General features: G+C 36.9%; 4 protein-coding genes and 1 long non-coding RNA gene across 7 annotated transcripts; 3 read left to right on the plus strand and 2 right to left on the minus strand.

Moving 5' to 3' along the window:
- Positions 1-80: 80 nt before the first annotated feature.
- CID13 (CTC-interacting domain 13) lies at positions 81-3938 on the minus strand. 2 transcript variants are annotated; one of them, XM_021949713.2, is made up of 11 exons: positions 3691-3938; positions 2831-3429; positions 2473-2583; positions 2331-2375; positions 2158-2230; positions 1934-2046; positions 1718-1777; positions 1582-1629; positions 1425-1493; positions 502-563; positions 81-379 (listed from the first exon to the last, which is right to left on the minus strand). In XM_021949713.2, exons 2-11 carry the CDS (start codon positions 3371-3373, stop codon positions 322-324), a joined length of 1182 nt encoding a protein of 393 aa, XP_021805405.1. In that variant the 5' UTR covers positions 3374-3429; positions 3691-3938; the 3' UTR covers positions 81-321. The 2 variants fall into 2 exon arrangements, with proteins under 2 accessions (XP_021805405.1, XP_021805404.1); XM_021949712.2 differs by having other exon boundaries at positions 3558-3938.
- A 5102-nt stretch (positions 3939-9040) lies between these two features.
- SR34A (SER/ARG-rich protein 34A) lies at positions 9041-13993 on the plus strand. 2 transcript variants are annotated; one of them, XM_088248782.1, is made up of 14 exons: positions 9041-9228; positions 10424-10564; positions 10711-10833; positions 11247-11312; positions 11400-11474; positions 11578-11704; positions 11832-11878; positions 11957-12014; positions 12324-12373; positions 12453-12509; positions 12860-12939; positions 13038-13109; positions 13215-13251; positions 13672-13993. In XM_088248782.1, the coding sequence occupies exons 3-14, from the start codon at positions 10747-10749 to the stop codon at positions 13690-13692; spliced, it is 777 nt and encodes a 258-aa protein (XP_088104908.1). In that variant the 5' UTR covers positions 9041-9228; positions 10424-10564; positions 10711-10746; the 3' UTR covers positions 13693-13993. The 2 variants fall into 2 exon arrangements, with proteins under 2 accessions (XP_088104908.1, XP_021805424.1); XM_021949732.2 differs by lacking the exon at positions 10424-10564.
- Positions 13994-17030: 3037 nt separating this feature from the next.
- LOC110749600 (60S acidic ribosomal protein family) lies at positions 17031-18650 on the plus strand. The gene is made up of 4 exons (XM_021949735.2): positions 17031-17174; positions 17280-17363; positions 17847-18062; positions 18389-18650. The coding sequence occupies exons 2-4, from the start codon at positions 17295-17297 to the stop codon at positions 18440-18442; spliced, it is 339 nt and encodes a 112-aa protein (XP_021805427.1). The 5' UTR covers positions 17031-17174; positions 17280-17294; the 3' UTR covers positions 18443-18650.
- Positions 18651-20222: 1572 nt separating this feature from the next.
- Positions 20223-20863, plus strand: LOC110749649 (uncharacterized). Its single transcript, XR_002525628.2, has 2 exons — positions 20223-20459; positions 20583-20863. It is a non-coding gene; the product is annotated as an uncharacterized LOC110749649 (long non-coding RNA).
- A 202-nt stretch (positions 20864-21065) lies between these two features.
- On the minus strand, positions 21066-24331 carry LOC110749647 (uncharacterized). The gene is made up of 6 exons (XM_021949797.2): positions 23228-24331; positions 22795-22957; positions 22312-22488; positions 22117-22200; positions 21917-21998; positions 21066-21784 (listed from the first exon to the last, which is right to left on the minus strand). The coding sequence occupies exons 1-6, from the start codon at positions 23599-23601 to the stop codon at positions 21345-21347; spliced, it is 1320 nt and encodes a 439-aa protein (XP_021805489.2). The 5' UTR covers positions 23602-24331; the 3' UTR covers positions 21066-21344.
- Positions 24332-24405: the final 74 nt, after the last annotated feature.

Below are 24405 nucleotides of genomic sequence, written 5' to 3' on the forward strand. Positions count from 1 at the left end.
CCACAAATTAAGACCAACAAACTCTTAGAATTCTTCTTTAAGAGTTTATGGTCATCACAAGCATCAAAACACTAATGAGATTTCATCATAATGCTTAATAAAATTAAACCATTTAGCTCCTCTGAATTCCATTCCAACTCTACAACTTTAAAATAAAGCCACAGATAACCCCTCGTAGTAGGTATCAAACATCCCTACCACCAGCAACCAGGACAAAAGCATAGATAAACACAAAGTACGCCAAAATATTTGTTATTTGTGCATGCATGCGTCGATATATCTATCACCAGTAAACTAGTCCAGCAAACATGAAAATGTGGTTTACTGCAACGGAGAGCGAGGAGCACGGGGCCGAACAGGTGTCTTTGACGGGCTTACCCTGCATACATATAATACATTCAAATGACGAGGAGGTCCAAAGTAAATTGCTCCTGAAAGAACATTGGGGAATTTGGGGTCGGGAGAGAAAACAGTGTAAGCTAAACATTCTGCCAAACTAACCTTATCGGCAGTGATCCCAAAACGACACCACTACAGTTAAGAGCTGCAATTGCACTTTCAGCCTGCGAATATAAATAAGAATCATTCTCAGATTAGCGCTATCTGAATTTCAGAGCGCAACAGAAAGGAGAAGGATACTAACATTTAACAACAGAAAAGAAAAAAGACTCTTAGTCCAATCATTCTCGATAAAAAATGCAAAATTGATTAAAAGAACAGAAGTACCTTTCCTAGTTGAAAAAAATTTGTAAGTTTCAATGGCCCACATATGAATCATCAATCATCTAAAAAACACTGAAGAAGTACAATGACAATATGAACTTGTTTACTTGTAGTGAATAAACATGTTTTACCTGAGTTTCTGTTTACCATAATGCAATTGCTACATAGTGACAATGGTTAAAACTTACTGTGATATTCTAAATGTTATCAGATAATAAAAGCCAACTTAAAATGGATAAAAAGTATTACTGTGGTAAGGAACTATTCTAGATAATAAAACAGTAGTACAAACTATTCTAGATTCCAGGTTATGTGCAGATCATAATAATTACAGCAAGCTAGCATGAGTGATCAAAATCTTAGAACACAAAAGACCACTGGAAAAAATAGGTGGAATACTGTATATAGTAACTCAGACAATAAATTAACTAATTGTTCTGACAGAAAAGAAACGTCAAAATGATTGAGATGATCAAGCAAAACTTGTACATTTGAACTCAAGTAATTAGAACACACAATGGAGTAAACGAACTGAGTTCTCTGTCATAGTTTACGGAGACACCTGCCATCATAAACTGTCTACTGGTTTCACAAAAACAGATTAAAACACGCCCACACAAACTCACAGAGCACATAACACAGTAGGCTTGTGAGTGTAAAAAAAAAACCAGCATAAATATACAGATCCATAAGGTCCTTACCACAGTAAATTCAACAAACGCAATACGAGTGGAGTGATGATAATCTCCAAGTAGCCTCAGGCGTTGAACCTATACAAGCCAGGAAAATGTAAATACAATAAGGTTGCAGTTTTAGAACGAGCAGCAATAAAAATTTGTCACAGAGGGAAACACAAACCTCTCCACAAAGTGATTCAAAAAACAGTTTGACATCTGCTTGAGTGACCTGCATCAAGTGAACAAATAAAATCAGGAACAGGTGCACCAGTTCTGGTCCTAAAACACCCAGACGAGATTAAAAAGTTGAAAAATACCTTCTTGTCAATATTTGTACAATAAATAGTTCTTGAGCACATCTCACGCTCATCATCAGACTGAATACAATAACAGAATAAATCCAAGTAAGAAAAGAACAGGTAAAATCAGCACAACTTAATCAGTTTGTAACACTCAAACTGGAATAAATTTATACATATATCATAATTAGTAGAATTATATATTGATGACAAGCAGTCAAGTATGGTCCTCACCCTTGGCAAAAATGTTGGGTTAACAGGTGCAATTGCAGTTTTCGAAGGGAGGACTCTCACTGGGTAATAGCCAAGCATGGTTCCTGACAGACTCAAAGCAACCCTTGCGCCTTCTGCAAGCATAAAATAGTTGATTCAGCATAACAAGACAAATATTCATCAATTCATAGTAACAAGACATAGATACGTCAATGTACTTGAAGTATGTTAGCTTTTGATAATACCTTCATCTGTAAACTCAACAAAGGCAAATCGAAGAATGGAATTTGGATCACCGCATACACGACAGTCTACAACCTTTTGGAAGAAGAAGGGAAAGAACTCAGAATTATGATCCACCATTCTGGCATCATCTCCATTGAACAAGTACATATGAGAATAGTGAAAACTTGCTTACCTGTCCGCAACTAAGAAAGAGAGCAGCCAGGTTCTCTTCAGTAACCTGATATGCAGAAAATGGAGTGGCAGTTATACAACTATTATTATTTGAATACAGAAAATTTTCAAAATGTGACACCCACAAACAATATAATTATTACCTGTTGATCAATGTCAGATACATACACAGTCCTCCTGATCATCTCCTCTCTCTGTGCCAAACTCATTTTGTAATAGTTCCTTCGCCGACCTTGACTATAGCCATTCTTCTTCTGCGGAAGAAAAAAAAACAAAAGTAAACCAAATTAGCATAAGTATATCCATCATACAACAAATTATCCCATTCAAGTGAGCCCAAGAAGAAAACAAAACATTTTCCTTGGCTGAGTCTTTCATTTTTCAGAAACCAAACAAAAGGAAAAATAAGTCGACTTTTTCATCACTTCAATTCTACATATATTTTCAGAAACCAAACAGCCAAATTTAACTTTGGCAAGGAAATGGAAAGATCATACATACCCTTCTACCAATAAGTCCATTGGCGTTGTCAGAATTAGTTTGTACTAGAAAATTGTTAGCATAGCCAAACCCACTAGCAAGACTGAACCCATGATTGTTGACAAGTGAGGGAGGCACAAACTCCTTAGCCATGGGATTCAACTTGGACAACAACTCCTCCAAATCTCTCATATCACGTTTGAAACTCTCATCCCCATCCCCTCCATTTCTCACCCCATTAGACCTCTGATCAATTCCATACCCGCCAGACTTGACCGCCACCATCTGATGGTTATCGACCCCATTGGTGTCAAACCCATTTTGCATCTGACCCATTTGAGGCTTGTGATTGCTTGTGGGGACTGACAAAGTTGTTACTTTCTCCTGGTTCTGAAACTTGTCCTGCGGATTCTGATCGTCTCCGTTAGACTGTAAATTGGGTTCCGCACTCAACACCACAGATGAATCAACTCTGGGTTTTGGGTTTGCAAGATCGTTCTGTGCATTTGAGTCTGATGATACTACTGTGTTGTCGAAATTTGGTGCATTCTCAGCAACCGCCATGATCAAAGACAACCCTTTTATTTGATCCAAATACTGTTTTTTTTTCTCGAGATTATCTGTAAAGTTGTTGTTCATAACAACTGATCAGCAAAAATAGATGATTTATTCAACAAAAACATAAAATAAAAACAAAATTTTATTTTCAGAGAGACACAGATGATTATTTTCCCTGAAAAAAACTTACCTGGCTTATCTAGAGCAACTCCATTGAAATGAAATGAAAGCACCTTAAGATCGCTTTAAGTATAACAGATTAAAAAGGAAAAAGCACAAAAAAAGGGGAAACAAGTCTGCAATTTGGTAAGACAGAGCAATACCTTTTTTTTCTCTTATATATATATATATATATATTATTTGTATATTTCACAGATGATGAGAGTCGGGAGAGAAAAAAGAAGAAAAGGGTGTTTGTCTGTGCTTGGGATCGTCCGTTTACGCAGCACTGCCTTTTTGGACCTTCTTCACAACGTACCAAAATGATAATGCTGATGATGATGATACATTGCTCTCTCTCTTATGAATTAGATGATTTGGAAGGAAGACCCACCAACCCCAATTTCCTTTTATTTTAATTTCCACAATAGCCCATGTGTTTTGTGATTTTTCTACTATATATATATATATATATGTATGACATGCATCATGCATGTGTGACCTACATACACGCATGGGATGGGATTTATATATTTATTTATGCCTCTATAATATATGGAAACAAATTAAGTATTCATTATTCTATTACTGACCCCCCAAAAAAATCTGGTTTTTGGATATACATCATGACGTTTTTTGAATTTTTTTGGTCAGAATAATTTTTTTGAATTAGGTGGTTACGTTTCATATTCAATCCAGAAGAGGTTGTTGACTTCACCTTTAAAATAAAAAAATTGGAAAGGTAATTCCCGATTTAGAAGTGCTATATTCTCTATATTGTTTCTTTTTTTCTACTTTAATATTTTAAAATAAAACTTTACAATTGTTTTATTTTGTTCGAGAATAAACTTTATCGGTATTAAGCATCTCGTAAAAGTATAAGTTGGAATAAAAATACAAAGACATTTTGAATTTGTTATGTACTTGAATAACTTGACATTTGACGTTGACAATGGAAGCATTCAAGCATGTATGTACATGCATGAATGAATTCTGGTCTTTTCGATTGCGTTAGCATCTGTTTTTTAGTTTTCTTTCTCGCTGATCGAAATGAACTTTGAATCTCTTCTTGTGTTTGATTTGAATAAATATTTCAGACTACAATGGATCGGCCCAATCCATTTCTCAAATAGACAATTGGGTAAAATTGGATTGTCGAGTGACAAAAGTTCAACATCACAAGCTCTTTCCTCCTTCATTACTTGATAAACAACTAAACAAAAGCACAAATTCAAAATCGAAACTCAAGAACAATCAAACAAAAAAACACTAAATACAAATTTCATTTCAAAGATTCTAATTAATTAGTGTTACCTGATTTGTGAATAGAAACCAACATAGATATTTTGATAACGCACATAAAATTTGAACAAGGATAACGAGGAATAGAGGAGGAGAGGTGTCGGCCAAGATAAAAGAGGGACATCGGCCCCAAATGGATGAGGAGAAGTTGGTAGAGCTAAACGACTACATGAGCTAGATGGTGGTTTTTAGGGTTAATGTTAAATGTAATATTATAAGGATTTGGCGAGGCGAGTTGCATTATCAAAATAGGATAATATGTCGGTTATCTATACTAATAATGTTTATATGCAAACCAAGGTGGTTGGTGTGAGTGGTTCGGCACTCTCATTCCTTAAGAGAGGTCAGGGGTTCGATCCCTGCTCTCGTACGGAGTCACCACTTTGGCCAACACTTTACCCCTTACGGGCCGACCCGGTGTGAGTGGGGATTAGTCTGGGTTGTGGGTAAGGCTTAAAGGTGCCACCCATAGTTGGGGCCCATCCAAGACCACCTCATGGTTCAGACAAAAAAAATAAAATAATAATAATAATGTTTATATGCCCCTAATACTTTTCATTGGCAAATAATTTCGCCCGTAAATTATACAAAATTAGTTAGTTTATCCCAATGTCATATTTATAACAAGAGAAATGCTAGCAACCTTCTCTCTAACCTTCTCCTTTGGACCTTCTCCCCTCTTTGCTTGACATGTGTCATTCTCTCTACACTTAAAACAATGCCATGAATATATTATACAAGCTAACTTTTGCTTTCCAAGTTTACCCTTATACATGTATTCAATTTATCCAAAAAAAATTCTCAACTTTCTTACCATATTATTATTTTTTTTTATAAAGAAAATATCTGTTTAAAAAAAAAAGAAAAGGAAATGTCCCCTTTTTTTTTAACGTTTGTGTTTTATAAAAAAAAAGAAAAAAAAAAGGGACATTTCCTCTTTTAAGAAAAAAAGCACATATTTTCTTAAAAAATATAATTTACATTAAAAAAAGATTAATAAGATGGTAAGAAAGTTGTGATTTTTTTTTGGATAAATTGAATACATGTAATAAGGGTAAACTTGGAAAGCAAAAGTTAGCTTGTATAATATATTCATGGCATTGTTTTAAGTGTAGAGAGAATAACACATGTCAAGCAAAGAGGGGAGAAGGTCCAAAGAAGAAGGTTAGAGAGAAGGTTGCTAGCATTTCCCTTTATAACAATTCCATATAAAATGTCCATCACATAAAACACGTGACTCACTTTTGAAGGTGTTTAAATAACTTTCCACTTTTGCTAAACACTCCATTTTTATATCATAAACATAACTTAAAATGTATGAGTCCCTAAATATGTTTAGATATAAGGTGGAGTCTATACACGAATTATAGATATAAGGTTGATTTGGAGCTCCTTGGAAGAAGCTCCTTAAATAAGTAATTGTTTTTTCTTCTCTGTTTTTTCACTGCTCAAAAAATAAAGTCGATAATTTATTTGAAGCCATAAAAAAAGTTTTGATAATGACGCTTCAAAATAATCATTATGCACTAATTTATAATTGAAAAAATAATGAATATAAGAGTGCATGATAATTATTATGAAGTGCTAATAAGTCCTAAACTTTAAACTATAATTTGTTTGCATAAATACTTATCAAACATGTGACCATTCCTTGTTTTTATTTTGTTTATATAATCAAAAGTCACCATTAGTTGTTGGTGAAACAATTGTTTTGTAACCAACAATTAATTACTCTACTTATATATTATTTGGTCGACAACCATCATGTGGTAATTTAAAAACATACATGCTTATTATAATTTGATGCTGCTTACGCTTATCAAATTATTAGAAAAAAATATCGTAAGAAACTATAAAAAGTTGCCTAAATTATTAGGAAAAAAAACCTAAATTTGTGAAAGGAAATTATTTTCTATCAATGCATTTGAATATAAAAACAATTCCCATTGAGGATTTGAGAAAATTCGCATTGTGGTCCAGCATTGATAAGAAAAAGAAGGAAGTATCTATCACTCATCCCAAAACTATAACAAATTTTGTCTTTATTTAATTTGTTTTGTCTTAAGCAACGTAATTTTGATCCATATCCACAATGGAAAAATATTACGTAAATTTATTTATTTTGGTATGAGGAAATCGTATTATTTACAAAGTAAAAGTGTTAATTTTCTTATCAAGTCGAAACACGAGATTTCGAATTTTGGAAAACATGTTTTAAATGATGGGAATACTAACCCATCATCAATCTGGTTTTTATGATCCATCATCCTTGCTAATTTTCAATCACAAGTTCTCGCATTTTTGTTTGGTGGTGGACCAGACACCAGACCAGAGTATATGATGGGACTCTGCCTGCCCAGATTTCAATTTGCCCTCAACGGTTGCGTTATTGCCACGTAATACAATTGATTCTTGTTTTTATTTCTTGAAGGCAATGAATCTGACTGCGACAGCCAAATCTATTGCTATGCTTATCCAGTCATGCAAACAAAATCAACCGAAACCAAATTTATTAGCTTTTACTATCAATTCTAATCTAAATCATATATTAGCAACAAATTTGTCAAATTCTTAAACAGAACCCCACTGGTTAATTAACCGTTACTGTTATATTTTTTTTTGTCTTCATAATATTTAATATATGATTTTTGGATTTAGAGGGTTGCCATTTTAAGACCGTGATCACAAATGACTCAGGTTCAGATTGCTTAAGCTTGGGCCCCCTTCCCGGCTTTCGCTTAGCAACCAACATATTTCAAATGCATGCAGTTTTAGGCTAAAGATTGAGATAAAAGATAAAAGATTTAGCAACCATGATCACTATTTTGTTTGGTAACACTGCCGTGTGCTTGAAATGGATAAAAGATTGAGAGAGTTCAAGTGATAGCTTTCTATATGGCACTTTAAAAGCAACCATCAAAATGTATTAAAGTCAAAACAAAGGTTTTTCTTATTATTTAGATATTTATTTTATTTATATAAAAGATAGTCTAAACTAGTATAATTTAGTAAATTAAATGAGACTCGAACTTGGGTGCAAGAGTACGAGCTTATTACCAACTCGCCTACTTTTTATTTCTTATTACGTTAATGAAATCGATGTTACAATGTTATATGGGTTGGGTTAGGCAGGTCCATTTTGGGCGTATGGTCATAGACTTATTCAACATATGGAATAATGTAAAAACAATTCCTCATGGGGCAAAAGGCAGTCAAGTTATTAGTTTGAATATATCCAACCTCCCGTCTCATCGAACACCTTTGCCCATTCTGACCCAATCTGCACGCATGGATTGTTTGGTTAAATTAGCTAATTTAACCAAACACAAACGCGGATGGTATTTTGAAATTGAGAAACAGACAACTTGGTGAACGGTATTTCGGGGCATTAGGCGAAAGAAGAAGAAAGCTATATAACTAAGGCTTCTATTTTGATGGTCAACTTTGGGTAACAAAAGAATAACCGGGGAAGCAACTTTGGAAGTCATAAACTTTGAAAAAACCTCTAACGTGATCAGAAGCGGACGAAGTAGAAAAAGAAGAAGCAAAAAGCAATTATCTTATGTTTAGTCAACACGGGTGCATGTACAAAATGGGATCAGCTTATTGAGTATTGAAAGGGAGCCTTGTATATTAATACAATACAAAAACAAAGCAAAAGGAAAGGGTTTGAAATAAAGAATATAAATACGGATTTCAAGGCAAAACGTATCGAGCTTGAATATGACCCTATCATTTATCACACGTTGGGGTGGGCATTTAATTTGATGTTAATTGATTAAAACCAATCAAAATTAAATCGAACCAATTTATTTTATATTTATTTTTAGGGGTGGAGCATCTATTGATTTATTTCGTTATCAAATTTAAAAAAAGGTGGGTGCCAAGTTTAGAAATACTGTTCTTTTGTTTTTCTTTATAGGCCTGAGCCAGACAGAACCTAACCGATCAAACCGAACAATTATTAGATCAATTTGGTTGATATATGACAAACCCATCATATTTTCCGTTAGCACCGAAAAGTTATATATATTCATAGGGGCCCGCCTTAAATTCTATATTGATTAAAGCCCAAGGTGCTGCCCCAATTTTTGATCCAGGATTTGGGCTGATATTTATATTCTGATTTTAGGCCCAGCCTAAGGCTCAAACCCACGTCGGCCGTTGATAATCGACTCTCTGTCTCTCTTGCACTTAATATCAGCCATTTCCAGTTTTGCCCCTTCTTTGCCCTAGCCCAATTTATTTTCTCATTGCTTGGCGCAGCGAAAGCGGACCATTGCCAAGCGCTCAAGTCTCAAGCTCTTCACCCACTGTTTGCACGGTTCAGGCACGCGAGTCTTTTGGTCGGTGCTGCCCAGAAACGCACTCCAGCTGTCAAGCTCTCCAATCCATTTCCGGTTTGATACTCGTCCTGTTTCCTATTTCTTTCTCTGCATTTAGGGTTTTGATTTGTGAGATTTGTGCGATTGCCTATAATACTGTCTAGGTTTTTTTTAGAAGTCGGTATTGTTTAAAGAGTATTTGATTTCGGTATTGTCCGTAAAACCCATAATGCCGTTAAGTGCGCGCGCTTGTTTTTAAGTTTGGTTGATTTGGGAATTTGATGTGGGTTTTGCTTGAATGGTTGAATAGCTTTCGATTATCATGTAAACTGTCTATTTAGTCACGGCTTACCAAACAGTAGACTTAGTGCCGACTTGGTGTTTAACCAGAGGATATTTGGATGTGAGGGGGAAGGAGTTATTGTTAATATTGTACCTTATTTATTTTACTGGTCTCAAACAGTAATCATGGGTCTAGAGCTATAGGTCAACGACTGTGAATGATGATTTTGGGAAACATCTATTACAAGTACGGTTTTTTTAATATGTTCAGGAAGAGTTTTTATTGTTTCTTTGCTGGATTGGTGAATTTCATGGTAATCATAATGTTCCAATGCATGTCGTTTCAAAGAAATAATGTTCCAATGCATGCAATGCAGGAAATGACTTTTGTACTCTTTTTCCCTTTCCCCTTGTTATGCATTGTTTTGAGTTTTTCAGATTGGAGCATTAATCAGGAGTATTACTCCAAGTAGTACAACTTGTGTGTATTTATATGCATTAAGTTTGAAGAAGTCACACCTGTTTCTTCGTCCTGAATATTTAATGAGACGTTGGGTTAACAAATGGAATCCACAAAGCTGGAAAGTGCATCATTGTCAGAAACCTTCCCATGATAAAATTCTTAATGTCTCTGTAATATACCAATTACGTGAGCCTGGAGACATTTATCTCCATCCCTTACCCTGGACATCATATATACAACATTGCAGTAATTAGCGAAAGTAAGTTAATTACGAGATATTAACTTGTTTTCCAGGGGTTTTCTAATTTTCAATGCTGTTAAAGAGAGATGAATGAGGTAAATTCATAAATGTATGTCAATCTTGCCTGATCTCATGACACAGATGCTTTCTTTATGATAGATGGCAAGCGCTTGGACAAATATGAGCTTTGCAATCATACATAGGGATATAGAGAGGGAGTGGGAGAATCATTTTGGAGTTATGGGTATTATTTTTTATTATTGGAGATTCTTGCTCACTCTCAGAAGATCTATACATCTGCTAAAATTCTGGAGAGGATGAGGAGATCAAATTTTATTTCAATATAAATATTGCTTTGGAGCATCTTGGAGCAAATGAGCAATGGAGCTTGTGGAGCACGGCTCACCTCGAGGATTGCTCTCTTGGTTTGCTTCATAGTTTGGTTTTGCTTTTCTTTTGATATTGTCAACAGGGTGCATGCAGATGATAATTGGACTCCAAAGTTGCAGCGTTATTCTTTTTTACAAAATGTTGGATTAATCACTTATGGGAATTCATTCTTTGAATGCAGTAAAAAATTTGCAGCCGGAGTCTTCTGTTGTCAAATATGAGCGGTCGATTTTCTCGCACAATCTACGTTGGCAACCTACCCTCAGATATAAGAGAATCTGAGGTTGAAGAATTATTCTATAAGGTTGGCATTAAAATTTTCATAGTATATCAGTTGTACTTGATATATGAGCTTCCTATATTTCTGTAAATCACATCAAAGAATAACCAGTGCATTTCTGTAAATCTCATTATCCGCATTACATCATCATGTTTTGAATCATTTTCCAGCTTCTGATTCGCATGCAAGTACAATAATTGTTTTCTGTACTTAAAGCACGAAACATCACACGGCCCAATGTAGGTGTATGATTTGTAGTGCCATTTGCGTTTGAAAATTAGAGGATTAAGTAGTTCGGTGCTTGCAATTCCTTTATTGATTTTAGATAGTCCTATAGAAAAAAAAGCTGTTATTATTATATTATGTGAGTCTTGTTTGAGATGGAATGGGCTTAGTTCTGTCAGTGAAAACATTTTAAAATTGAATTTCTTATGCAGTATGGCCGCGTAGTGGATATTGAATTGAAGATTCCACCTCGCCCTCCATGTTATTCGTTTGTTGAGGTACCTGTAATGGTTTATGCTCTGGATTCATGAATTTTGGACCTGTTGGTTCTCTCATGGATACTAATGTACATGCTTTGTTTTCAGTTTGAGAGTTCTCGTGATGCAGAAGATGCAATCAGAGGGCGTGATGGGTATAACTTTGACGGTTGCCGTTTAAGGGTACCAAAAGTCCCTGTTACTTACTAAAACAATATATTTCTGTGGTTTTCTTTCATGTTTTAGTCTTCTTCATTCATTGATCTCTCATGTATCCTCAATACAGGTTGAGCTTGCCCATGGTGGTAGGGGCCCATCTTCAAGTGATCGTCGTGGTGGATATGACAGAGGCAGCAGTGGTGGAGGCAGTGGTGGCGGTCGCTTTGGTGCTTCTCGTCATTCTGAATATAGGGGTGTGTCTTCTAGGATTGTACACTATTGCTCAACAAGATTAGGATATGGTTAACAATGCGGTAAACAGAGTTCTATTAGCCTTTGTTTAGTTGTTTATTGTTTGATCCATATTTTCATTTTGTCCAGTTATTGTTCGTGGCCTCCCGTCTTCTGCTTCATGGCAAGACTTGAAGGTATGGAAATTTTGTCACAAATTTGTACTCCAATATTGTTTGTGCAATACTGGTAACCTGACTGGTTATCAATTTCAGGATCATATGCGAAAAGCTGGTGATGTGTGTTTTGCTGAGGTTTCTCGCGACAGCGAAGGTATAGATTTGATTTATATTTTATGGCAATTGGAACTTTATACTGTAATTCACCAACTTACTCTATTTTAAGGTGCAGTTAAGTTTTGAACTAAAGCCCCCCTCCCTTGTTTTCCTTTGTGGCAATGCTGCTGTAGGATCAGAAAATAAAATGTCTACACTCCTAATAGCATGTCATTTTATCAAGACCTTGTCATCACACTGTAAAAGAAAACGAAAAACATGATATAGCATGCTACTGATCTTTATCCTGAATTTTTATGTTATGAAATTTTATCCCTCACCCAATGGAGTTGCTGCCTGTATTCAGGGACTTATGGTCTAGTTGATTATACCAATTCTGATGACATGAAATATGCTGTAAGTAGAAATACTGGACCTTTTCTGCGATTATGCTTTCACACGAATTCTCTAGCTTACATTTTATTTCTTTTTCCAGATTCGGAAACTTGATGATACAGAATTTAAAAATCCTTGGACAAGATCTTATATTCGGGTAACGTTTATGTTTTTAGAAGTTTGCTAGGCTGTCTTTCTTTCATGTGGATTTTTGTATGTTTGTCCAAACCATTGTGAATCCATGATTCTCTGCCAAAAGATATTTGTCTGCAATCTTGAAACATGTCCCTCTTACGTTTCATTTTATGTATTCTGTACCTGCTCTCTCTCTCTCTCTCTCTCTCTCTCTCTCTCTCTCTCTCTCTCTAACTTTAGGAATATACTTCTCAAAGTTCTTTGAGAGGTGTAGAATAGTTTATGCATTTATACATTACAGTAATGATGCTAAAATCTGGACTTAGGTTCACTAAGATTTTTCTGTTGCTTGTTTGTTTTTCAACTGAGCAGGTTAAATTGTATGCGAGCAGTCCATCAAGGAGCCGGAGTAGAAGTCGTAGCAGAAGCAGAAGTGTGAGAAGGAATCGGAGGTACTGGACCCCCGTCCTCCCCCACCCTTTTATCTTGTGATAATTTTGTCCTTTTTATGTGTTCATCTACATCTTGAGAGTTTTTCTGTATTATGCAGTAAGTCGCGGGAGCGATCCGTCTCAAGATCAGTATCAAGATCTAGGTCTGCATCACCTGTCAAATCCGCCAGGTATTTGGCTTTGTTACTCACTTTCTATTAGCTAATTCTAGTGAACTAATTTCTTATTGTTATTTTTTTAATATATGACGTTTAATACATGTCTATAATCTGCAGGCCAAGATCAAGGTCAGGGTCAGAATCTCCCCGTCCGGTACGTGGAATCTGTTCTGACAAGTGGCACTATTTATAAACATTAAAGTGTAATTTGAAAATGAACGCAGATTTTCCAGGTTATTTTTTGGTAGGGATGGATTTAAGGAATTACCTACACCCTTGTAGACACTTAGAACTGGTCGAGTGGTATTTCTCTACACTTTGTTAGAAGTCCCAAGGTCGAATCCATCGTCCAAAAACAAGAAAAGAAAAAGAAAAGCTTAATTCTGTTGAAAAAAACATAGGAAAGAAATCATGTATGCTTAGTTGACTTGAATTGAATGTCTTTAAAAAGCCACCTAGAACAGGCAGAGCTCTAGAAATATATTTTATAGGTATTTTCGATTCTAAAGCTACTGCATTGTTGAAACACGATAAAATTATTTGATGTTATTGATTAAACTTGATCTATTTTCAGGTGCGGTCGGGTAGCGGCTGATCCTGTGGCAAGTCATCCTCACGGCGTCCTTGATGTTAGATGCAAAGATTTTTCGTAATTAAGAAACCTTAATTGGCTTATTATGGCCAGTATGTGTGGTTTTGATAATGCCTAGTGATTATACTTTTGAATAGTTATTACGTTTGTTGTTCTCGAGAGTACTAGGAGTTTTATCGTTTGGTTTTTTCTTATTTGGTCGTTTTGATTCGATGTGCCTGAAAGAATACGTAACCTATTGGTATGAAGGTTGTGACGCTAAATTTATTTTAAGCTATACCATTTTGGAACCTATTGGTATGAATGTTGTGGCGCTAAATTTATTTTAAGCAATACATTTGCTTTTTGCTGTGGGTCATGCGAGGAACTATCTTTTTTCGAAGGCTGTTCAATGTCAATATGAAAAAGGCTTTTTATCACAAATGGTCCTTCACGTTTACGAAATTATCACGAATGGTTCTTGAGGTTTTTTTGTGACACTAATAATCCTTAACGTTTGGGCTTTTTATCACAAATGGTCCCTGACGTTATAAACTCTGTTAAGTGTGACGTGGAAGATAAGGGGAGTCCATATGTCCAATCACATTGTGACATGTGGATAAAAAATAATTAAATAAATTTTTAATGAAAATTCTTTTTTTTTCTGCAACTTTTCATCCCCCTTCCTTACTCAGTCTCTCTACCCCTCTGCCCTCGCTCTCCACCCTTTGCTCTCCATCTTTTCTCCCTCTGTTTTTTTCTTTCCCACTGCCACCTGCAAGAAAAAAAATATAAGATATACAGTTGCTCTTCATCTCTAGATCAATGATGAGTTTTCGCATAATCTGAGTTTTATGAAATTGTATTTATGGAAGCTGCCAAGGTCTTCAAGTATTCTGAGAAGGAGCTTGCCGCAAGTGTGTTATTTGGACTTTTTGCTGTTTCGTGTCTCATACTGAGGCTAATATTCTTCCCTTTCTGGGTTATAAGGTCATCAAGGTCTGCTGTCATGGTAAACTGTTTTATTAAACCAAATTTACATGTAGAGTGGCTCTGACTTATCTTTTCTTATGGTTGGTATTTTCCAGCTATGACCTTCTTGATTGCTTGGATCTATCGAAGCCTGCTCCCAGAGCTCTGTACTATGTGTTCAATACAATGTTACTGATGCTCTTCATCTCTAGGCAACTGTAAGGAAGGGGGATGAAAAGTTGCAGATGGCAGTGGGAAAGAAAAAAACAGAGGGAGAAAAGATGGAAAGCAAAGGGTGGAGAGTGAGGGCAGAGGGGGAGAGGGACTGAGTAAGGAATGAAAAGTTGCAGAAAAAAAAAATATGGAATTTTCATTAAAAAATTATTTAAATATTTTTTATCCACATGTCACAATGTGATTGGACATGTGGGCTCCACTTATCTTCCAAGTCACACTTAACAGAGTTTATAATGGTAGGGACCATTTGTGATAAAAAAACCCAAACGTTAAGGACTATTAGTGTCACAAAAAAACCTCAACGACCATTCGTGATAATTTCGTAAACGTAAAGGACCATTTGTGATAAAAAGTCATATGAAAAATTGACAGTTCCATTAATCTTTCACCAAATTTGTACAAACCACGGTTGCGATTATATCTTTTAGCCGCAGAATAACACCCATAGATAGAATAACAAGAACATTAAGATTTACGTTTGCGGAAGTCATGCATTTTATTTATTATTTATTTATGAGACGGATTTCGAATTTGGAAGTCTGGGACTTCCACAAACGAAATGGAGAAAAATGTCTGGTTGCTTTGCTAGTTGGGGAAAGCTGTGCATTCTAAAGTAACGGAGTAAAATCAACTAAGTTATTATTCTAGTAGAACTTCTCTTTTCAATGTTGGAAAATGTTCCGAATATGAATATATGTATATGTATGTATTAAGCTAAGTTGTTCTATGTTGTTTGACACACATCATATCTAAAGAGCGTTGTTAAACGAACTCTAAAATTAACTTAATATACCCTATGATATAAGTATACTATAATATTTAAATCAAAATGTAAAATTAACCAAGTACACCCAATTTAACTCCCAAAATTACTCTTGGTACACCCTAATATGATATAACACCAAACCCATTCAAAAACTTGTTGCCAAACACACTATCAAACCACCAAACTCACCTTGGTGCCAAACACAATATAACACCAAACCCATTCAAAAATTGGTTGCCAAACACACTATCAAACAACCAAACTCACCTGAACCCATTCGAAAAATTGGTTGCCATACACTATCAAACCACCAAACTCACCTTGGTGCCAAACACTCCATCAGATCACCAACTTGACCTTGCTGTCAATGAGGGGAGTAGCCCAACTTCTTATAAGCCCTTGTTAGGTTTCTCAACTTTCCAATATGAGACTCTTTACCTTCACATTCTCACATACCCTCGCACGTGTGGCGAATTTTCAAGCCTAACACGTGAACAACACATATTGGGTGATGTGGAGCACGTGTGGCCGTTGGGCTTTTACACATGGGCTAACCTGCTCTGATACCATGAAGGAAGTTGAGGTTTCACCCCAAAACCAATTGCAATGAAGGGAGTAGCCCAACTCCTTATAAGTTCTTGCTAGGTTTCTCAACTTTTCAATGTGAGACTCTTTACCTTTACATCTCACAAAGACGGTTCCATCATTTTCACGAGGCTCTGTAATAGCAGCGGTACAATGTGCTACATAATATACATATTTCACAATTGACTGAAGTCATTAGCCCCTGATCAATTGTTTATACATTCAGGTTATCTAATGCTCTTATGCACATCAACCAAACACGATTTTATATTTACTCCATCAACCACCACAAGCATATGGCTTATTCCTATCACAGTTTGATTAGGTTTACATTATTTTTCGTTTATGTTTCATTAGGGTTGAATATAGTGAGTATGATGTACTTATTAAAATTACATTTGTTTCACAATTCAATGTCCTTTTTAGTCATTTCATATTAGAATAAATTAGTAATTCAATAAATATTTTTGGTGTGTACTCAGTTAATTTTAAAATTCGTTCAACAGCACTCTATCTACATCTTGAAACTTTAATTTATATTAATGAGGAATTTAAACTTGGATTATTTTAACATTAAGAAGAGAATTATCAATAGACTAAAAATTACTTAATGTACTTCACCAGTTACTTGTGTTGATGATGGGATGGGTGTCGGCAAAAAAGACACCCCAGAGTAGGGACATAATTGGAATTTGATTGTCAAAGTTCATTTCACAAGTGAAAATTGGGCCTGTTATATTCAGAATTGCAGTGGACCAATGTTGCTGAAAAATACAGCAGATGGTGATGGTGGGCCACACTACAACTGGGCTTTTTCGCTTTTGGTAGCATGAAACACTACGAACTGGGGCTAAAAGTAGTGTATAAAATCCCTCCATTTACAAAACCCTAAAGTCCTAATCGTCCTTTGCTTCCGTGCTGCGCCACCCAGAGTAGAGTCTCACAGGTTCCTCTCTCTCTCTCTCTCTCTCTCTCTCTCTCTCTCTCTCTTCCTTTCCCACTGAAATTATATCTTGTTCGAGGTCACTGATTTTGATTTTCATTGTCGCAGTTTGATTGCTTTACAATGTCGACCGCTGAGCTTGCTTGTTCCTACGCCGCCATGATTCTTCATGACGACGGCATCGCAATCACAGTAAGGACGCCTTATTATGTCTCTCTATTCGCCTAATCTCTTATGCTTTACTTCATAATACACGCCTCCTTTATGCTAATCGCCACAATACCACCTATTAATCTATACAAAATCTTTTTCATAATCTAGATTTCCGTTTTATGTTCAAGGCTGCCATAACATTTATGCTAGTCACAGCAAGACCTTCATTTTAGTTTTTGTGAATCCGTTTATGTTGTGGAATTCTGTTCCAAAATGGTTGGTATATAATCTCTATAAGACCTTTGTTTTCAACTTCTTTTTATTTCGTTAGATTGGTGAAAGCAAGAGGAGAGAGCGTTGAATATAAAACTAACATCTAAAGTGCGAAAACATAGCTGGAATATCATTGATTAAGCCTTAGGTTTCTTTGGGTTTATTGGTATTTTTTGGTTCTGCTTTTACTTATCTTTTCCTGAGTTTGAACCCTCATTTGGTTTGTCTATTTTATGTTGAATTGAATAGTCAGAGAAGATTGCCGCCTTGGTGAGATCAGCTAATGTGGCAGTGGAATCATACTGGCCAAGCCTCTTTGCCAAGCTTGCTGAGAAGAGGAGCCTTGAGGACCTTATTTTGAATGCTGGCTCTGGTGGCGGTTCTGCTCCTGTGACTGTGGCTGCTGCCTCTGGTGGTGCTGGTGGTGCTGCCAGTGCTGCTGCTCCTGCAGTTGAGGAGAAGAAGGTGAGAATGTCATATCTGCATAGATTTCATTCTCGATGATTTTGTATGCCTACTACTATACCTTGCTTAAAACTGCTCCTTTTGTTTAAGTGCTCTACATAAGTGTATTTATTATTCTAGACTTTTTATGTATGACATATAAAATGTACAAGAGTTTTGATGATTATGAACCTTGGCTTTCCTTGGTAGCATTTACATTTTGTATGTCATGATTCTTCGCGACATTGCTTGAACTTTCATTGTCCGGAAAGGTTTATAATTGTAGTGATTTGATTGTTGGTGGGTTGGCTAACCTCGTTTTTTATTCTTGGTTTGTGTATTTGCAGGAAGAACCCAAAGAAGAGAGTGATGACGACATGGGATTCAGCCTGTTTGATTAGTAGAGTTCATATATGATTTGTGCTGTTCTTTTTAAATTTAATTTTAGACAATTTAGGATCAATTGAAGTTGAAATTTTTGTTTCAAGTTGAGAATTTTTTTCCCAGTGTTGTACGTTGAAATGGCTCTCACTCATCATCCCATATATGTTTTAAAAGCGTTTAACTTGGCAACTGAGTTGGAAGAAGATATTGATAGTTTTGTTTTAACGTTGGTTTTCTTCAGTTGAAATTATTCAGCGTTTTTATGTGCGCATCTAAACGTGGTATGCAACTCTAGTTTTAGACCCCGATCAATTGTGTTTTTGACGTTCTAATCATGTGCCTGAAATTGTTAATGGTCTGTTGTCGATTCTTCTTATCATGTGTGATTAGCTTTCATGGTACGTGCTAGTCTTGTCCAGAAGTCACTAGAAATAGGACACGTCCTAACCGGAGTTCGAAAGTTCCTTCACCTACTCGTGGTGTGGAGAAAAATGTGGTAAGTTATTGTGCTGCCGCCGAATGTGATTTAAGCCAACGGTCAAACTTTCCGTTCAACACTGACCTTTGAAATCCATTTGGTTTCTGGTTCCCTCCAAATGATAATTTATCCCTCGGGCTGCAAACAAACTTATTTGTGATTGGGATAACACTGTTTTGCTATTTCCGGTCAATAATATTGTAACACATGAAAAGGTTATCCCACGTGTCATTGTGCTATTGCAAGGGGATAGCTTACATGAAAGTGTTTCTCCTCTGGCTGGCCCTTTAAATACACCTACTCTAGTCTCGTTTCGTTGGTGCATATTCTGTATCAAAAGAGCAAAGAGCCTCCTTCGGTTGTTGGAGAATTCCGTCGTTGGATGCGCTACGTAAGCTGGGATTGAGCTTCTCAAAGTCCGCGAGGCCCAATGCCAAGGCCAAGCAAAAAATTAAAAATGGAGATTCAGCAGCAGCAACCACAGCAAGTCCGGGAAGCCCAATGCCAATCACAATATTAATAATGGAGACTCCGCAGCAGTGGCAGAGCACAAACTGCAGCAGCAGCAGCAACCACGGCAACAGGGGATGCTGTTGCCTCCGAACTTGATGGAGTGCACTGTTTTGAAACTGTTGTTCCTTACTGAATCAAATCAATTTAAGTCTCTCTCTCTCTCTGTAACTTTTGTTCAAAAACGTTGTGATCATCCTAATCAATGTATGCAAGCAGTTGACAATTGATTGATTCTAAATTTGAATTCGTATATATATATATATATATATATATATATATATATATGTACGTATGTATGTATCACAAAAAAGAAAGATTACAAACAATTCGCGACATTTCAATGAAGTCTTGCTCTCCAAGTTGCTTAGGGGATGGAAAGAATGAGGATGCGTTCTGTTGTGGATGTGGTCGGCGCTTGCCCGATCATGGCATGGCGGGGCCTACCTTACATGATACGCAAATCAACAAATTTACATGCTCAATCAAAATCATTATCTTGCCACCCACTCTTTCAACTTCAATTAACCCATCTAAATTGTTCCTTCACCTGTGATTATTAACTTTTTTCATATCTTATATCACAATTATTAATTGCCATGAGCAATGAGTGAGCATGAGTTTCACATTCTGCATTATCCAATCCACATCACCCGTGATGATTCAGGACATTAATTAGCCTTACTTTTCCTTCACTAAACCCTCTTTCTTTCACACAACCGCTTTTCAATTTTGCCCTTTTGATTATTCTTTCACACCACACCACTCTCTAGTTTGTTCTTATCTTCACCACCAAGGCAAGGCATCTCACATTCCTCTTTGCTTTACTCTCTCTCTCTCTCTCTCTCTCTCTCTCTCAAACTCAAACTCAAACTCAATCTCAAAGCTATCTACAATACTTGCAAACTTATCATCACCAAAAGCCCCAATTGTCTCTTCTGTAAACCCAAAAGGCTACAATGGCTAAGTATGTGTCAATGCCTTTTGTTGCTGCTGCTGCTGCTGCTGGGATATATTTCCTTGACAAAAACCACTACCAACCAAAGGTTAGTGCACTTCTGCACTTGTACAAACATCAGCACTCAGAATCTAACTCCCGGGTTTCCCTGATTTCTGTTTTATTTTTAACTTTCTAATTGAGCTAAATATTTGCAAATTTCTTAAAGCAGGAACTCGGAGGTGGGATTGGAGAAACCATCCAACATGTCGTACCAAAACCGAAGGTGGAGCTGAACAACACCACTCAGATGCTAAAGTTGGCACCCCAATTTGACGGGTTGGACTCCTTTGAAACCTTGGTGGCTCGTTAGCTCCCCTTACCCCTGCAGCTAAGCAGGGTATCCTGGTGCTTCCTTCCAAGGAGTATTAATCTTTAGCAGCATAGGAAGATATGTCCTTACATCTTCCACCTGCACATATTTCACGAAATATGATCATCTCCTCCTCCTCCTCCAATATAGTTAGTTTTCCTGCATTATTAAAAGAAAACGAAACTAAGAGCAGGCAACCTAATTTTCCTTCTGCTATGATGTGACGGTATTATATTCAGTGAAGTTACAATTTCACACACCAACACCAATTCCAAACGAGGGATCATGATTTGAGCAAGGAAGCCATCTATTATACTAAGCATTGAAAACTCTGACTCTGAATTGGACACCTAAAGAGTCTGTTACATCCATTATATACAGCAACAAAATTCCTCCATTTACTGGATACAAATTCAAACTCCAGGGTAACATTCACATCCTTCATTCAACAGAAAAAAGAAGAAGCAACTCTCATGTTTCTCATAAGAGTAGAGTGGAATGAGGGTTTTTATCATAGTGCACTCTTTCTCTCCCGTTGAAGAATGGATATAAAAGGCATTATTTAGAATGTGAATTACCAAATACTAATCAACGTTCTTGGATGAGATCCAATCACTTTCTTTACAATTTCTTTCCCACCTTTGCAAACCTTCTGGCCATCCCAAATACCAATGTCTTCATCAAGAGCCCTCGACTAAGAGTGCAAGCAAGGATTACGGTTCCACCAAATATTAGGAGCTTCGGTATGTGCCTACGCACAGCTTTGCCAGATGCAGTCACCACCTCAGTCTGTGATGAATCCTCGGTGTCTCCTGAGGCTTTCAGGTACTCCGGATGTATTTTGGTGTTGATCTGAGCCATGAAGGCTGATCGAGAAAGTGGCAGTCCTAACGCTCTTTCTGTTTGGTAGGCACGTAAGCCAGCCTCGATCTTCTTGACGGTCTCCCACACTGCTTTTCGTACTCCAAGTTTTGCAATTTCCCGTGGAATACCCATATCTTCATGATGAAAGAGTAGAACCTCGCATGCCGTCAGCTGGCCGTTGGCTCTTCTTGATTCCACTGGTTATGTACAAATAAGGTCACTTAGTAACAGGACAGCTTGACCAATTCTAGTGAGCCTAAGATAACCAAACTGAATATAGATATGCCCCTTTTAATGGAACCAGAGAAGAGCCCCATAACTTAACTTACCTGCTTGAATGCACCAACTTGAGTAGTACAAGTCAACGCGTCTTGTCTTGTCATGCCTTGGAATAGAGGCATAGGGTACTCCCTATAACAAGAGAGACAATTCATCAAACAAAAGCAGAAAAACCTGCTGCTAGGAAATCATCAGAGGAAGTGAGTCAAGAAGGCACACGTATGCCGGACATAAATTCCACTACTCATACCTTTGTCACACAATAATACAACCTTCCCGATTCCCAAATTCGACGACCTATTATGTATTCTCTGTCTTTACAGAACAACGGGAACTGCAAAATGAAAGCATTGCAGAGGTAAGATAGAATACGCAAGAGAGAAGTACTAGTAAAAGTGAAACAAACATCAATCAGTTAGAAGAATATACAAAAGGGAAGTCTTGCCTTCCGTATCCACTGTACCACCATGGTTCCAGTGGTAGGGCACTCTTCTATCGTTGTCGAATGCCTAAGCATGTCATCCCACCTTAATCGAAACTCATCATCCCAGAAAAAGTCCCTCACTATCTCAGGTGTTGCGTCCTCATAGACAGTTCTGCTACGATATTGAGGAGGACCAATCTAACAAACACCCAACAGGAAGAAAAGAAAACAATGAAACAGATGTATAATGAGTTACTACCCACATAATCTGATACAGCGAGAGGAGAAGGCCTCATATAATAGCTAAAGCTACATTTGATAAAACCCAAATCACTGGTTTAAAGCTGTTAAGAATGCGCTTTGGCATAACAGTACCGCTTGGCTAAACTCAAGCAACTTGGTGTTGGAGATGAGAAACAACTGACTGAACGTCTTGCCCTCCGCAGATTCTGGTTTAGGTGAAATTATTGGCCAGAGAAAGCAACTAATAAGGAAAAACCTTACCTCGGGATCCCTACGCCAGCCTTGGAAGTTCATAGTTGGAGTGGAACGATCCATCATCTGTATCCAAGTGGGACCTCCATCTTTCATATCTACAAGCGTGCATAAAAGGTCTAAGTCCTCCTCTGTCACTACATTAGACTTCTCTTCATTGAGCTGCGATGTGCTAGACAAGTACAACAAACTAGTCAGAAATTTGAACTGCATAAAAATCTATTCAATTTAGGCTCTTCCTTCAACATAATTTTGTATTTAAACGCACTAGACATCCTAATTATGTTGAGGTAATCTTTTAAATTATAACAAAACAAAGGAGAAAGTGAATTTAATCAGTCAATATTATAATCCTACAAAATAAAAGTTGACAAACATTTAACAAACAATCGAATCTTTATAATTGCATTGTGACAAAAGTCGCAGGACAAATACCAAGTACCTGCCCTCATCAAATTCGGAAGGTGAAGCAGAAGTTGTTCTCTCAAATCCCCTATCCATGAACAAGGCTTCACAACCTTGGGAAGCCAACTCAAACGAATTCAAGCACGGAGCCGATGAAAACCCTTTTAATGGGGACATTAACGACCGGGACGGCGAAGAAGGCAACGAAAAATCGAAGCCTTTAGAAACAGAGCAGCCTAATTTGTCCTTGCCGTTCCCAAAAGGTGCCCACTTGGGTTTCCACGACCATCCGATCACAACACCAACAAGAAAGACCATCCATATAGGACATAGAAACACCATCAAACCTGTGTACTCCATTGTATTTGCTGGTCTTTCCAATAATTCAGGCAAAGCCTCAATCAAAGCCATACCAAAGAAAAAAGAAAATTACAACGAAAGCAGCATACTTTTTCAAAGTTTTGGTAATTGGGTTCTAGACGATGATCAATATCAACTTCAACAAATGCAAAAAGAAATAGTCAAGCAGAAGGAAAAGCTTGACCCTTGAGGATATGGAAGAAAAATATAAAACCCAGAAGAGAAATATCAGAAGGGAAGCTTATTGACGTGGGGCGGGGGACATGAGATGAGAGGCGGGAAGAAGGAGTTGGTTCGGGATTTATGTGACGGTGTCGTTTCAATGGCTTACACTGAGAATTGGTGGAGGAAAATGAGGAGAGCCTTACGACGGCAAGTAAACAAAAGAACGTGAGAAAGGAATCAGAAGAAGCAAAAATAGAAGATTGGCGGACTAGCTACAAAGATGGGTTCTTTGATACGTCCATAGATTTAGCAGAAGAGAAGACAAAACGACAAAACTCCTAAATCGTACGTTTGTCGTTCTACGTTCGAATTTCCAAGTACATGCCTGCCAGTGGCTGAGGTTTCTTGTTTTTCACGTTGAATAAAATCTTTGAACTCCTTCTTTTTTGTATTTGTGCAGCACTTGGGCTGGGCAATCTGTATTTTGTTGTTCTGTTCTGTGGGGGGTTTTTACTTGCGGCTACAAAGCATCATCTTGTTTGACCAACATTGGGGGCAAGTCTTCTTCTCCTTGTCCCAAAATTTAGTGTGAAGTTGTGAACCGTAAACTAGGATCTTTTTTATCTGAGAAAAGTTAGGTTTGTATATATATGCTCTCCTCTTAGATCCATATCATTGGATCATATCTGG

The sequence above is a fragment of the Prunus avium genome, chromosome 2 (genome assembly GCF_965620075.1).
Source record: "Prunus avium chromosome 2, drPruAviu1.hap1.1, whole genome shotgun sequence".
Taxonomy (NCBI): Eukaryota; Viridiplantae; Streptophyta; class Magnoliopsida; order Rosales; family Rosaceae; genus Prunus; species Prunus avium.

Coding starts and splice junctions, on each gene's coding strand:
- CID13 (XM_021949713.2), bottom strand. CDS start 3,373: ATGGCGGTTGCTGAGAATGCACCAAATTTCGACAACACAGTAGTATCA. Junction 1,778..1,933: donor ACCCAACATTTTTGCCAAGG/GTGAGGACCATA, acceptor TATTGTATTCAG/TCTGATGATGAGCGTGAGAT. Junction 1,494..1,581: donor TTGAATCACTTTGTGGAGAG/GTTTGTGTTTCC, acceptor TGGCTTGTATAG/GTTCAACGCCTGAGGCTACT.
- SR34A (XM_088248782.1), top strand. CDS start 10,747: ATGAGCGGTCGATTTTCTCGCACAATCTACGTTGGCAACCTACCCTCA. Junction 10,834..11,246: donor TTGAAGAATTATTCTATAAG/GTTGGCATTAAA, acceptor TTTCTTATGCAG/TATGGCCGCGTAGTGGATAT. Junction 12,510..12,859: donor GGACAAGATCTTATATTCGG/GTAACGTTTATG, acceptor TCAACTGAGCAG/GTTAAATTGTATGCGAGCAG.
- LOC110749600 (XM_021949735.2), top strand. CDS start 17,295: ATGTCGACCGCTGAGCTTGCTTGTTCCTACGCCGCCATGATTCTTCAT. Junction 17,364..17,846: donor ACGACGGCATCGCAATCACA/GTAAGGACGCCT, acceptor TGAATTGAATAG/TCAGAGAAGATTGCCGCCTT. Junction 18,063..18,388: donor CTGCAGTTGAGGAGAAGAAG/GTGAGAATGTCA, acceptor GTGTATTTGCAG/GAAGAACCCAAAGAAGAGAG.
- LOC110749647 (XM_021949797.2), bottom strand. CDS start 23,601: ATGGCTTTGATTGAGGCTTTGCCTGAATTATTGGAAAGACCAGCAAAT. Junction 22,958..23,227: donor TCCGAATTTGATGAGGGCAG/GTACTTGGTATT, acceptor GTACTTGTCTAG/CACATCGCAGCTCAATGAAG. Junction 21,999..22,116: donor TGTATTATTGTGTGACAAAG/GTATGAGTAGTG, acceptor CTCTTGTTATAG/GGAGTACCCTATGCCTCTAT.